At 34.0% G+C, this 15,171-nt stretch overlaps 1 protein-coding gene and 1 long non-coding RNA gene across 3 annotated transcripts in view; one reads left to right on the top strand and one right to left on the bottom strand.

Annotated features, from left to right (window-relative positions):
* RSBN1L (round spermatid basic protein 1 like) overlaps window positions 1-15,171 on the bottom strand; it is a 79,741-nt gene that overhangs the window by 3,906 nt on the left and 60,664 nt on the right. The window contains exons 4-7 of the mRNA XM_043871958.1: window positions 12,972-13,109; window positions 9,091-9,233; window positions 5,679-5,846; window positions 39-147 (exon numbers count right to left, since the gene is read on the bottom strand). Coding sequence (XP_043727893.1) covers window positions 39-147; window positions 5,679-5,846; window positions 9,091-9,233; window positions 12,972-13,109 — 558 coding nt within the window. The remainder of the gene's footprint in view (window positions 1-38; window positions 148-5,678; window positions 5,847-9,090; window positions 9,234-12,971; window positions 13,110-15,171) is intronic.
* Window positions 1,296-15,171, top strand: part of LOC122673999 — a 35,283-nt gene continuing 21,407 nt past the window's right edge. The window contains exons 1-3 of one of the 2 annotated variants that reach the window (XR_006334864.1): window positions 1,296-2,175; window positions 9,415-9,474; window positions 10,354-10,436. This is a non-coding gene — a long non-coding RNA (uncharacterized LOC122673999). Of the gene's footprint in view, window positions 2,176-9,414; window positions 9,475-10,353; window positions 10,437-15,171 lie in introns of those variants that run through there. The other variant, XR_006334863.1, reaches the window with a different exon arrangement.

A 15,171-nucleotide genomic window follows, 5' to 3' on the forward strand; every position in this document is an offset into this window, starting at 1 on the left:
AAAAATTAAATTGAGGATAATAATAGTTTTAAATATACCTGGGACAGTGGAGGTTCATGTAAATCTAACTGCATTCGTTGAACTACTTCTAAGAAATCTTCAGCATGAAAACAAATTACATCTTTGGTTATTCGGGGTTGATCAGGCCTAAAAAAAGAACAAGAGATAATGAAGAGTCTGCCATTAATGTTTTACTCTGCTAAGTCTTTATTAAATTCAAAGCAGAAGGGACTTCCATGGTGGTCCACTGCTTAAGAAGAATCCACATTGCAATGCAGGAGACGTGAGTTCCACTCACAGTCAGGATCCCACACGCCATGGAGCAACTAGGCCTGGGTACCACAGCTACTGAGCCCACACACCCCGGAGCCTGTGTGCCACAACGACTGAGCCCATGCACCGCAACTAGAGTCCATGTGCTGAAATGAAAGACCCCACATGATCCAAGAGACCCTGCTCGCTGCAACTAAGACCCAATGCAGCCAAATATATATATATATATATATATGTCCATATATACATACACACACACACATATATATATATATAAATTCAAAGCAAAACTAGTTTATGGTCAAAATCAAAGTAGTATCTTAGAAATAAATTGTAATTAGAAGACCACTTTACATATTTAAACAAAGGATAACACTATGAGATTTAACCTAAATATGGATAAAACAACTCATTTTATTATTTATATAATATATAGGCATAGCAGAGCAGAAACTTTATCCATTGATCAAGGAAGGGAGAAGAACAAAGGAAATTTTAAGGTAGAAGGAAGACATGTCATCAGGACTCTTGGAAAGAGTAGGGGATTTCCAGAAGCAGCCACATCTCATTTTATTATGGCTATATGTAACGATGTTTTGAAAACTTATATTGACTTGACTTGGTTAAATTATGCAAATCAAAAAACTAAGTGTTTATAGTTAAGGTCAGTACTTCAACAAATTAAGTATGTAATTAAAAACACAACATAGAAGTCAGAGGTAAATATGGAGAGGAAGGGAATACATTCTTTCAATCTAGGCGTATATAACTGCAATGATACAGTAAATCCCTAAATAACTTTTAAAAAAGTTAAGAGACATTTATTAGGAAAGTGCTTATAAAGTAAACTGTTACCATTCTACTTGTGGAGGTTAATAGTATCTTTAATTATACTTCTAAACACACCCAAACTCTTCAATTAATTAATAATATACACATACATGTTTATAAAAGATGCTCAAAATGGATTCTGGAATAAAATTCCAAGCAAAATAAATACCACCCCCCCAATCATATTGAGGCAAATCATAACCAATTTATTTTAATAAACTAGTGATAAAGAGAAAATCTAAAACTTATGCATATTAATATACAGGGAAAGAGTGTAAGAATGATTGCACGCTACATCAGAGACAATGCAAGCCAGAAGAAAGCAGACTATCTTTAAAGTATTTGAAATAAAAAGTAAATCTAGAATTCCGTATCCCCAAAAATATCCTTAAGAAAGCGTGAGATAAATAATTTTCAGACAAAAACTGAGAGAACCTGTCACCAGAAGATTGCACAACAAAGAATGTCAAAGAACTTCTTCAGGCTGAAGGAAAATGATTTTTCAATGAAAATGCAGATCTATTCAAAGCAATGTAGGATGCAAGTAATAGTAAATATGAAAGTTATTTTATTCTTATTTTTAAAATATTTTCAGAAATATATCCTTAATGCCAAAGGAAGCAACATATGAGGGGGGGGGGTGATGTTATAGAATATAGAAAGCAAAATGTATAATAATTAACACAGAGGCCATAAATGGGGGCATGGAAAGATGGCAATACACTGTTGAAAATTCTTACACATTATACATAGAAAAGTATGATATTATTTAAAGATACACTATGATAACTTTAGGGCAACCACTACTAAGCAAATAGTTAGAGGTATAACAGTGCATGCTCAGTTGTGTCTGCCTCTTTGCAGCTCCATGGACTGAAGCCCACAAGGTTCCTCTGTCCATGGAATTTTCCAGGCAAGAATACTGGAGCAGGTTGCCATTTCCTACTCCAGGGGATCTTCTCAACCCAGGGATGGAACCCATGCCTCCTGTGTCTCCTGCCTTAGCAGGTGGATTCTTTACCACTGTACCACCTGGGAAGTCAGTGGAGATATAATGAAACACTAAAAAAGGTAAGAAAGGAAAGTGGGGAAAAGGAATGAACTGACATATAATATGGAGTCTTTCAATCCATAAACAAGGTATATCTCTTAACATCTCTGTAAATCTTATTTTTCTCATTGGTGTTTTGTAGTTTTTAGTGTAAGTCACTTATTTAAAAAAATTAATCTAAGAATTTCATAATTTTTATTTTACTACAAGCTGGCATTATTTTTTCTTTTCATTTTCAAAATCTTTCAAAGTATTTACTGCTAAAATATAGTTATATACAACTAACTTTTCAATATTGTCTTATCTTGTGACTTAGATAAATTCTAGTACTTCTTTTGTAGACTTAGAATTATCTCTACACACAATTATTGTACATTATTCTAAGACCCTGTAATTCCATGTCTATGTATTTACTGAAATGAAATTATATGTGCACACAAAGTCTTGTAAGGAAATGTTCATAAGAGCTTTATTCATAAAAATCCCAAACTGGAAACAATTCAAATGTCTATCATCAGGTGAATGGATAAATCAATTGTGATATATCCATATAATGATATACCACTCAGCAACAAGAAGGAATGAACTACTAAGACACCTAACACTAAATTTTAGATTTTAGATAAACCTAAAAACTATCATACTGAGTGAAAGAAGTCAGACAATATATGATTCTATTTACATGAGATTCTAGACTAGGCAATGCTAACCTATAAAGACAGAAAATAGGTTAATAGATGTCTCGAGTTAGAGTAAGAATGGGGAGAGATTAACTGTCAAGGGATACAAGAAAAACAAAATGGTCTATATTTTAATTGTGGTAGTGGTTAACATGGCTGTATATATTAGTCAAAACACATCTAACTGTATACTTATAACAAGTTTTGTATTATTGAATACAAATTATATTCCATTAGTTGATTTTTCAAAAAACTGAATTCCAAGAGGCAACCTTAAATATATAAATCTATGTGTATTCTGTCTTCCTAATACTAAAAATTGACCAACACTTCACAAGTCTATCTAGTTTAAGATCTCTTTATAGTCTAAATCAACTTAAGTCTTATATCTCAAATTCGTGTTAAGCCAGGCTGTAAGATAAAATCAATCATCTAATACCTAATGTCTCCTTGAGAAAAAGAGGAGAACCCAAAATGCTAAGATAAGAACACTAAGACAGTGCTCCAATTTCCTTAGTACAGCTTAGGTTAACAGCAAGAAACAATAGTAAAGCGATCATAAACCATGTTTGCATCAGAGCCATGAAACCATCTTAAAAGTATCAACCAAATTATTTTCTTACTATCTTTATTATAATATTAAAAGATCAAAGTTGTAATGTATGGATATGAGAGTTGGACTGTGAAGAAAGCTGAGCGCCAAAAAATTGATGCTTTTGAACTGTGGTGTTGGAGAAGACTCTTGACAGTCCCTTGGACTGCAAGGAGATCCAACCAGCCCATCCTGAAGGAGATGAGTCCTGGGTGTTCATTGGAAGGACTGATGCTGGAGCTGAAACTCCAGTACCTTGGCCACCTCATGCGAAGAGTTGACTCATTGGAAAAGACCCTGATGCTGGGAGGGACTGGGGGCAGGAGAAGGGGACGACAGAGGAGGAGATGGCTGGATGGCATCACCGACTCGGGCATGAGTTTGAGTAAACTCCGGGGGTTTGTGATGGACAGGGAGGCCTGGCGTGCTGCGATTCATGGGGTCGCAAAGAGTCAGACACAACTGAGTGACTAAAATGAACTGAAGAGATCAAAGCATCACTGGTAGATAAAGTAAACTGTATTTTACAAAAGTGAGAAAATTCATAACTAGCAACATCTCATTCCAAAATCTACCTCAGGAATATTCTTAAATCTGTCCCCTAATATAATTTGACAATAGTCTTTTTCACTGTGAAATTGCTAGCTTCAAAGACTTTTTAATTCAGTAACTATAGTGAACTATGATGGACCTGTGAAGGAAAGGAAACAATCTCTAACATCAGATCACATATAAAGTGGAGAAAAAGCAAACATGAACAATAATTAAAAGAAACCTGAAAGAGATTTAAATAAAGTTAAGGCCAAGAAACAAGAATATTTATCTCTGAGGAAAAATATAATATGTGGCTAACTTTATTGAATACTATCTGTAAATCAGATTTCACTTTAATAAATTTTGATGCCACTCTTAAATCTTTTTACCAAACATTCAAGAAAAATCCCATTAATCTGAAATGGGTTTGTTGTACTGATTTCCACAGACAAATTTGCCTTTAGTCTTTGACGAAATTAGCATTTTAAACCAGATTGTAGTAAGAACATTGAAACTGTATGGGAATCACCACAGATATTACCATTTAACATAAACACAATTATTATTATTATTGAATCATAAACTACTAAATTATTAACATCATTTTCCTAAAGAACTCATAGGGTTAGCTTGGTACTAGCTACTTTGCATATCTGAAATGATAAAGCTTCATTTATGTTAAGGAAGAAAGTCAGTTTACACTGGCTTCCCCATTCAGTATTAATTTATAAAATATTACTTTAAATTTTCTTTTTTGAACATAGGGTCAATTTTGTATTCACAACTCTTGAAAATACAATTTCCTCATGTAGAAAATACAGGCCATATTATTCAAAACATCTTAGAAATCTATGCAACAATACTGACATTTTATATTTTCAGAATTAAAGTTTCTTTTTACTTAGAAAACTTTCTTACATGCTAAGTATTTAATTCAACTGCTTTAATAAGTGAAATAGCATATTTCAACTTAAGTTTCATACCCAAACAATACCCAATTTGAAAACAAAACCTAATTGACCAAAGTTACCTTACAGTATAAATATAGCTTTGCTCTACGGGTTTTGTCAATTTAGTAAATGGAAATTCTCTTAATGTATGAGACAAGCACTTTAAGTATATTATCCATTTTCCTTAAGAAAATTATCAATTTTTTCTAATCTATCAAAAGATTTAGTGAAACTTGCAAGCACAGCTGGAAAAATACTAATATACTAAGGTAAACAAACACTTAATAGATACCAAACCTTAAAAAGACAGCAAGTTAAAACAGTATAAAGGAAAAGCACAAGAAGCTGGAGTCAGTTCTGAAATCAGACTGAGCTCTGCCACTTATGAGCTATATGACTATGATAATACTATTTGATAGTCCTGAGTCTTAGTCTCCTTATATAAAAACTGTGAGCCAAAAAGCAGAGAAAATTAACTGAACATTTGTAAGTGGACATACAGTAAGCATCAGGTGAACCTTGGGTTCTCCATTACTGTATGTAAGACAACTGTTTTCAACTCCAGTCACGTAGAAAATCAAACTATTTCAGTCAAATCCAAAAGATAAAATCTAGATTCTATCAGTTGCAAATCTTTAGTGCAATTACACAAAAACAATATCCAAACACAGGAAACTGAAACCTTTTCCCCCACATTAAGAAGAATTACTGAAAAACTTCCCAAGAAAAAGTTCAGAAGCCATTAAGTAGCAGTAGTTAACATGTACCACTCTCCGCAGTGCACGGCCTTCAACACTCCAACGGCAGCTGTAGTCTGTCGTTCAAAACCTTGTCCTATGTGATCTGCATGAGCTCTTGTTCTGTCTTCAAAGAGCATTTCACGGGGCTCACTAGTTCGAGGTAGGTACTGCAGGTTTTTTATTTCATTGGTAGTTCTGTTTAAAAAAAAATTACATATATATATGTATATAAAGAGACAGAGGTAGGCTTAAATATTAAGGCTTAACTGCCTTCAAACGTTTGTATTAAGGCATTCACAGGTTTAACTTTTTAAAATGCATTAATATTTACAAATAATTACCTACTGTAAGTCAGGTACTACCTGGGCACTAGAGCTAGTCAACAAGACAGCAGTGAATAAGAGAAATTCTTATTCTTGGGGGAGTTTATATTCTTGTGGGAGAAATACCAAAATATAAACAGCAAGAAAACACTTGGCAATAAGTGCTTCCATAAAACACACATAGTTTACTGGAAGTAGGAGGGAAAAAAAACACTGTAGCTCCACTGTGGAGGACAGACATCTCCCACTGGCCCTCTCCTCCACCACTCACATTCTAGAATCCATACACATACAGAAACTGCTTACCACCTAGCCTCACTCACTGCAGAAACCCTCTCAAATTTTGCTGCAGAAGGGGAACAGGGTGAGAAGAATTTACTTTGGGAGTCATCATCTTATTTATCACCCTGTATGATTTTTCTTTTGCTTACAGAGACAAATCAGGATTGCCCCCATCATTTTCTTATCTCATCCTAGTCTATCCCCTAGGGTCACTCTTCCTTTTGCTTCTCTTTATTTCCCACCCTCAATCTCTACTACTTCACCGCTCTTTGTGCATTCCTGTCTTAAAGTTTTATACATTCACAGAGACACACAGACACATACACCATGCTTTAATATCCTTTTTTCCTTTTTGTGATTAATGTTTTATAGATATCAGAAAGCTAGACGATGATGTTGCTTTCTGTGAAAAGTTAACAGGTTTTCAAACAAGCAAGTCTGGTCTCATTATACCACATTCTAATGAACTGAGACTTGATTAAAAGCATTTGCCCAAAAAAAAAAAACAAAACAAAGCATTTGGCACAGTGCCTAGGGCAATGTTCTCATTAGTTGGTAAGACTATAACATGATGGGAAATGACCATATATGTACCATGGATTTTAATCCTTGAGTTCCTCAAGGGGTTGGTGAACTCCCTTAAATTACATGTAACAATCTATGTACATCTGCATTGTTCTGGGGAGAGGCTTTTGGATTCTCTAAATGATTTATAAATTTAAGTTAATCATTGAGATACATATCAAGCTTACCATTTACTCCCAACTTAAAAATGAACTTATAAAAAAAAAAAATGAACTTGTAAAAATTTCATTCAACAAAAATTTATTTATTAAGCACCAGGCATTCTGTTTAGGTGCTAGAGACATTTGTAACAAGCATAACATTGTCCATGCTCTCATGTAACCTACACTTTACTCTATCACCATTTTTCCCTATTCTTTTTTTTTTAAATAATAAAAAGAGAGACCATCTTTATGTATCTAAAAAAAAAAGGTATTACCTCCCCCCAAGATCACCTACTCCATTCCCAACAATGTTAACCTAATGTACATTTTTCTACACGTTTCTCTGTGCTTACATATATATACTCTTATACACGTTTGTTTTTTTTCTTCATAAAAACAGAATCGTACTTAGCATATACTCTACATTTAGCTCTTTTCATGGGATATTCTTTCAGCTCAACAGACAAAAATTCATATGATGAAATTAACTATTTCACCACATTCTTCTATAAGTGAAAGTTACTCAGTTGTGTCCGACTCTTTGCGACCCCATGGACTATATAAAGTCCATGGAATTCTCCAGGCCAGAATACCAGAGTGGGTAGCTGTTCCCTTCTCCAGGGGAATCTTCCCAACCCAGGAATCGAACCCAGGTCTCCCACATTGCAGGCAGATTATTTACCAGCTGAGTCACCAGGGAAGCCCCATTCTTTCATAGGAATATAACAAAATGAATTCAACCACTCTAATAATGGACAATGAGATCATTTTATACTTGATCTCACTATAATAAATGCTGCAATTAACATTCTTATGCATTTATCTTTAGTGCTTTTGTTTTTGGGGAAAGATTCCCAAAAGTAGGGATCCTAGTTCAGAGAGAGAGAGAGAGAGAGAGAGAGCGCGCGTGTGTGTGTGTGTGAAGCTTTATGAGCTATTTTAGATTACTTTAAAAAAATGATTACAGAAGCTCACCCATCAACCAATAATATATATGACCCTGCTTCCTCACGTACCTACCACCCTGTAATATAATCACTCTATTAATACTTTCTGCCAATGCAATGGGTAAAAATAATATCCCATAATTCTTTTAACATACACTTAATATACAATTGACTACCTAGGGCCTATTTATCTATTGGGTTTTTTTTTTTCTCACATTTTTCTTCTCATTTAGAAAGGCTCTTTGTATATTAACTTTAGTCTGTCACGATACAAGTCCAGTTTTGAGCTTCGTTGTGTTGATGTCTTTTTTCTCACAATAGTATCACCAGTATGTTTTTGCATCTTTGTTTAGGGAGGTCTCTCTTAAGCTTAAGTATTTTATTCTGGTATTTTTATTCTTTTTTTACTTATTATGTTCAAATCCCTTATTTCTTATATAACACTGGGGTTATGGCTTTGTTTCCCTTCAAATGGACTTCCAATTATGCCAGCATTATTCATTAAATAAACTTTTTTTCCCCATTTATCTTATTATTAAGTTCCCATTATACTTTGATCTATTTGTGTACTCTATCCTATTCCAGTGATCTTTTTGACCTTTATGGTAATTTTTAATGTTGAGTAAGATAAGGTCCCCCCTCACACGTATCTTCTCTTTCACAGCTTTCTAGACTACCTGCTGACTTTGTTATTCCATATGAATTTTGAAATTATTTTATCCAGTGCTAGAAGTGTGAGTCCAAATGAATCCTAAAATTCTAAAGGACTACCATTTGTATTCAATCCAGAGTATAGATCTAAATATCTGCTTAGATCTTTCTTTATATTCTCCATAGATGTTTTAGTTTTCTTAAAATATTATTTATATTTGTTTCTGAATATTTATTCAATTTATTCCAATACAGTTTATAATGTCCCTGTTGTGAATGACAATTTTTCCCATCTCTGGTTACAATTTGTCATTTGCCTGCCATTTTTCATGTTTTATTTATATTTTATATTTATAAGAAATTATATCAGCATGTGTAACCATTTTTGAATTTACATTTCAGTTATGCTCTAAACTTCCCCTACCTTCTTCCTCCAACTTTCAACAAATGCATACATACCAATGTACAAACACTCATTCCCAGCAATAAACATTTATATCCAACATACCTTTTCCTTTTGAAAGGTGACTTTGGCATATCAGCCACAGGGATCATCTGTTCTCCTGGGCGCACCCACATGATGGGACCATCATCACTATCTTTCCGACTCTCTAATTTTAAACTAGATAGTGTCCCCCAGGGCAGTGTACACTAGAGGCAAATAATGACATAGAAATCAATTATTTTTTAAAACTAATCTTCAAATATATATTAAAGACTACTGTGTCCTTCACAAAATTTCATATATACATTTGAATTATGTACCTGTTTTAAATATATTTCTAAGTTTCTAATATATTCATAAGTTTGCCTTCAAAATATTCTATTTCAGACACATCAAGAGGATAATTATTCTTGGATGGTTTCCTCCACTTCTCCAGTTCTGCCAGAGGTATGATTCACTGTATTCATCATTTGTTAATCTTTCTACCAAATATATGGGTCATATTGTTAAGTAGGAAGATAGGCATGAGCAACAAGGGGTGGCCTGGCTGAAAGGGATGCAAGCAGATCTCTAAAACCCATCCCAGACACACATAGGAGAGTGCACAGATATGCTACAAAAATAACCACAGAGACTTACTTTTCCAACTCCTGCACATGTACCCTAGGCCCACAGTGGATACAAAATAACCACAGGGTCTTCCCCAAGTAATCTTAGGCAGCTAGGGGCCCATTAAGGGTTCATAAATATACTACATCTGATTATAACAGACTGAATTTTGGAAATATATAAACAACACAGTCTACTGTTATATGACTTGCAATTGTCAATCGGGCTTGCGTGTATGCCCATTTGCATTCCCTTTCATTGACTGGTGGTGAATAGAAGCTCTATTTTGCACAGGGCATAACCAAAAGGAAGAAACTGGAAGTATAAAAAGGGGGAACCCAGATGGAAAAGGAAGACTCCTTTGGGGTGGGCCTGTTTTCATATTTTGGGGGTGTCTGTCTAATAAAAGATCTGCCTGCTTGAGCTCAACTGAGCTGTAACTTGTCAGTTGTCTTAAACCCTTTAGTCAGTCGTTCCAAATTTTTATTGTGATAAGGCAAGAGCCAAGAAAGAAAAATAAACCAACCCGACAATATAAGTTAACAATTTGGCAAAATAAGCAAGTTATCTTCCATGACAATCTATAAAAATGACCAACTGAGTTTTAAAAAATGGATACCTCAAATAAAAGGGGGCTACCTCTTTGAGTAGTTATAATTAAAACCTAACAGAACAAAGAGGAAAACTAAACCAAAATTAAAATTTATTTCTGTGTAGTAGTTCCTTGAAGAGGTTGCTGGTCTAAAACCAGGGATTAAAATATTTGAAAAGAAAACAGGAGCAACAGAGAATGACGAAGAGTCACTGTCCATAAAACGGTGAGAAAACGGGTATTTATAAACTATACCCCCCCTTTTCAAAAAGGGGAGGTTGTCAAATTACATTACTCCAGGAAGAATGCATTTATTTCGCTCATTTACTTTTAAGATTAAAATCTGAAATATAAATATTTAAATGATTTTTTTATTTTTTCTTTACTTCTTAAATTATGAAAGTATGATAACATTTACAGGAGACTTGGAAAATACAGAACAAAGTTACATATAGTTCTAGTATATATTACAACTTTTTAAATAAATAAATAAAGATTTTTAGTTGTAGTTTCAATATCAAACTCTCAAAAATTAATAAAATGAATAGACAGAAAAGTAGGAGGATAAAGGAGACCTGAAAAGCACCATGAACCAATTCAACATAATTAAGATTTATAGAATTTTCACACAACAACGGGATACAAACCCTATTCAAGTTCCCACAGACTATATAAACCAGGAGAAACTGGAACATATCCAGGGACATAAAACAGTGCAAAAATTTCATCATCTGAAAGTATTGAAATCATACACAATCTGTTCTCTTATCACTGTGGAATTATTTTAGAAATCAATATCAAAAGATATCTGAAAATAACTCACATATTTTCAAGTACAATGTGACATTTACCAAAAGAAATCTTTGACTCACCATTGGAAAAGCCTCAAAAAAGGTAAAAGACTAAAAAAGCACAGAGGGTGATTACAGAAAAAAAAGCAGTTAGGTGAGAAATTAACATCAAAGATACTTTTAAAAACCTATCTACTTGGAAATTAAGCATCCACTTTTAAATGATAGGTGTATCTAAGAAGCCATAACAAGGAAAACTAGAAAATATCTGTAACAGAATAAAAATGAAAAAAAAATAATTTATCAGAATTTGCTGCATGTAGCTGAAGCTGCTCAATGCAACTAAATATGATGTGGACTCTTAAAAATAATGCATGAAAACAAATAATGGACACTAGCTTAAAATGTGAAATTTGAACAAAATCTGTATTTTAGTTAAAACTGTATCGCATGTTGATTTCCTGTTTTCCAGATGCACATTCGCATTATCTTGGAATTTTTTGACAAATATAAATGCCCAGGCTTTTTTTTTCCTCCTTCTCCAAAGCTCCAAATGTGATTCTAAGGAAGCAGCCATATTTAAAAACAATAGGGCTGTATGATGATCTTTAATTTTTATTTAGCTTGTTTCACTTTTTCTATTTCATATTCAGTGCTCCCATTTCAGTTTATGTTTCTAAAATATGTATACATATTTTAGAAAACATTAATTTTTGCTTAACTAAAAATGTTATGACATTTTGGTTCCACTTGTTTGACTAATTATGAATAGAATGCTAGGTCTAATTTATAGTCACTCAAAACTCTGATATATTCCATTTATTCTGGCATCTAGCATTACAGCTAAAAGTCTAGAAAGCTTATGATCTTAGCGATTTTTTAAAAATAAATTTGAATGAGGCTTGAAACTTCTAATTCAATTCTGAGAATATAAAGGAAATGCTATGTTGTAAAAGAAATGATGGTATTTTTAAAATGCCACTCAAAATAAATGCAACCAAATTCCATGTCACTAGCTGGGAGAAACAGACAAGGAACCAATGGTTTAAAAGGAACAAAAAAGGAAATAAAAGGAAAATAGAGTAGGATGAAAAAGTAAACGATATATATACACACATAGGCTAGAAAATTGAGCAAGAAGTAAAAAAGAGAGAGAGAGAGAGATGTTCTACAGAATGTGTACCAAGTATTAGAGATAAACTAATCTTGTCACACTTTCACCTTTGAATTACTGATTAAATAACTGACCTAACTACATAGTTCAGAGATTTTTCTCTCAATAGGATAGTGCTAGCAGCCCATAAGAAGAAATATTTTCTGGAATGCAGGAACTGCTGGGAAAAGAAAGAAAACGGAAGAAAGGGAGGAAAAAAGAAAGGAGGAAGGAAAACAAGGAAGGGAGGAGAGGAAGAAAGAAAACAGAATCGGTCTCAAAATCATTTAAAGAATTTAAAGGGGCCTTAAAGCTGCATTGTTTAAATACCTTATTTTTCGATGAGGACACTGAAGCCCAGAAAGTTTAACTGGTTTGCCCAACCCAGCTAGGATCTCCAAAGCTGAAATACAGTTATACAACTTGCCAGGCCAGTTTTCCACACACCCAACTGTCACTTCCCAGTTGCAAACACTGTGGTGAGCATCTATCCTGTACTTCTTCTTAAATCCTCTGGCACTCAAGTTTATAAAATGGTGATAAACCAATGAAACTTATTTTTCTAATGGCAGCTACAGGCAAGTATCATTTTCTGATCTACCACTCAGCTTTGCCATTACAATTAGTACCTGAGAAGTTACACACACACACAAGAATTACTTTTAGTTTCTCACCTCTTCTTCCCTTCCTGCCAAATCAACTGAAATAAAAAATTTTATAATTCTGAAAAGCCATGATTTGTATCACTGGTAGCATGAAAGTAACACAACTCAGATTGCTTCACATTGTTTTCTCTTACTTTTAAAAATGGTGAATCTTCCAACATGTCAAGGAACTCAGGGAAGTAATCTCCCACTTCTTCATCAACTGCTCCCACCAAGCTGATTTGTCTCATTGGGCCAGCTCTATAAGTACCGTGAGAATATGTTCTTTTTACCTGAAGGATATGGATTTAATTACATTAAACATAAGACAATTCCTGTTACCGCTGCATAATTCTAAATTATTCTGTCTCAGATTTTTAAAACAAAATGTGAGGCAAGCGAAACAAAGCAAAAAAGCCTTTTACAAACAGTAAAACAAACCAAAAAAAATATGCACAAAATCGAGGTATTTTACCTTCTCTGGCTATTTATTACTACACACTGCTTATGAAAACAGAGTTGAGATAAACAGCATACTTCCTGATAATATAGTTTCTCCTTTCAACACAGTTTATTATTTGATCTATAATGCTACTGAAATTATATTTAAAAGTTCCTATACCTATATTTTCCTAAATAGTTCATACCTTTTCATCAGAATTTTCAAAACTAGACCCTCTGAAAACAGTGCATTTAACCATCATCAGTACTTTGTATGTCAAAAAGGCCACCAGGAATTATGTTCCTTTCTAGATCTTAGCATGTTAACCTAAGATTCAGCTTATACTTCTCTGATGAAAACCTACTAGAGCTGGAGAACCAAAAGTCCTAAGTTCCAAATCTACATTTGCTATCTACCAGTTATGCTGGTAGAAATCAGTTAAATTCCTTCAGTTTTAGTTTCTTTAACTAGAAAAATTGATCTCAGATTTCTAAAGAAAACAGTAATTATGTAAAGCCACCTGTACAGTGTGAGCAAATGGTTATCATTCAAATTTAAACCAAAATAAAAGAGGCTATACCTCAAGAATCATTGGTCCTAAATTTCAAAAGTACGTCTAAACCTTACAGAGAAACCTCATATGCTAACACTAGTAAACACAAGTATCTTTAAAGCAAAACAAATTCCTTTCATAAACAAACATCTTTTTCTCTGGATTAGCCTTTGTGGCCACTAACTTTAGGGAAATAACATTGTCTCAGTTTGCCTGGGCCTATCCCAGTTTTAAAATGAGAAGTCCGATATACCAGGTAAATCTAGATGGGTAAATTTTCATCACAAAGGGACACAGACTCTAAAATATGTTCAGATCACAAGCTGCATCCCTACAACCACAGCTGGTAAACACAGTATTATGTATCAAAGTATCTAAGCCCCCACCCACATCAAAAACAGGACAAAGAAGTTCTATCTTAACAGAATATTTGACTAAAACACTGCTGCGGCTGCTAAGTCGCTTCAGTCATGTCCGACTCTGTGCGACCCCATAGACAGCAGCCCACCAGGCTCCCCCGTCCCTGGGATTCTCCAGCCAAGAATCCTGGAGTGGGTTGCCATTTCCTTCTCCAATGCATGAAAGTGAAAAGTGAAAGTGAAGTCGCTCAATCATGTCCGACTCTTAGCGACCCCATGGACTGCAGCCCACCAGGCTCCGCGGTCCATGGGATTTTCCAGGCAAGAGTACTGGAGTGGGGTGCCATTGCCTTCTCCAGACTAAAACACTAGATAATTTTATTTTTTAGAGTAATAAGCAAAACATTGTTAACAATGATACATCATTGTCTTAATAAATTCATTTACCAGAATTTCAAAGTTTTCATGAACTGCCACAAATTCACTTCTCAGAAACATAAAACCTTACCCCAATTCTTCAAGTTACAAAAAAAGAAAAAAAAAAAAAAAAGCTGGGGTCTGTGTCACCATTTTGTACGCATGGTCTGATCTTTTTCCTGTCTCCCAAAAGTTCCTAGCATCTCCAATACTGAGAGAACAGAAAGTGAGTATCTGACTTTACAACAATATTTAGGCTCTAGATGTTTAGATATACTAACAGTACCACAACAGTAAAATTAATCATTGTTATGCATTTATGTAATGCAATCTAACAAAGCTAAAAATATCAACTTAAAATTTAACAAAATTATCAGGATTGATATCAATTTTGTTAGCTGATTCTGAGATTGTGGCCTCAGTACTAGATCTGCAAATGATCATGACTTTCTGAGAGACTTCATTAAAATTAAAAGACTTCTATTACAATTCATAAATATCTCAGTGAAATCAAATACCTTTTGTTGTTAAACACAAGTTCACAAGTTCTTTGAAACGTATCATTTGATTACAAGTCATATTTG

The sequence above is a fragment of the Cervus elaphus genome, chromosome 18 (genome assembly GCF_910594005.1).
Source record: "Cervus elaphus chromosome 18, mCerEla1.1, whole genome shotgun sequence".
Taxonomy (NCBI): domain Eukaryota; kingdom Metazoa; phylum Chordata; class Mammalia; order Artiodactyla; family Cervidae; genus Cervus; species Cervus elaphus.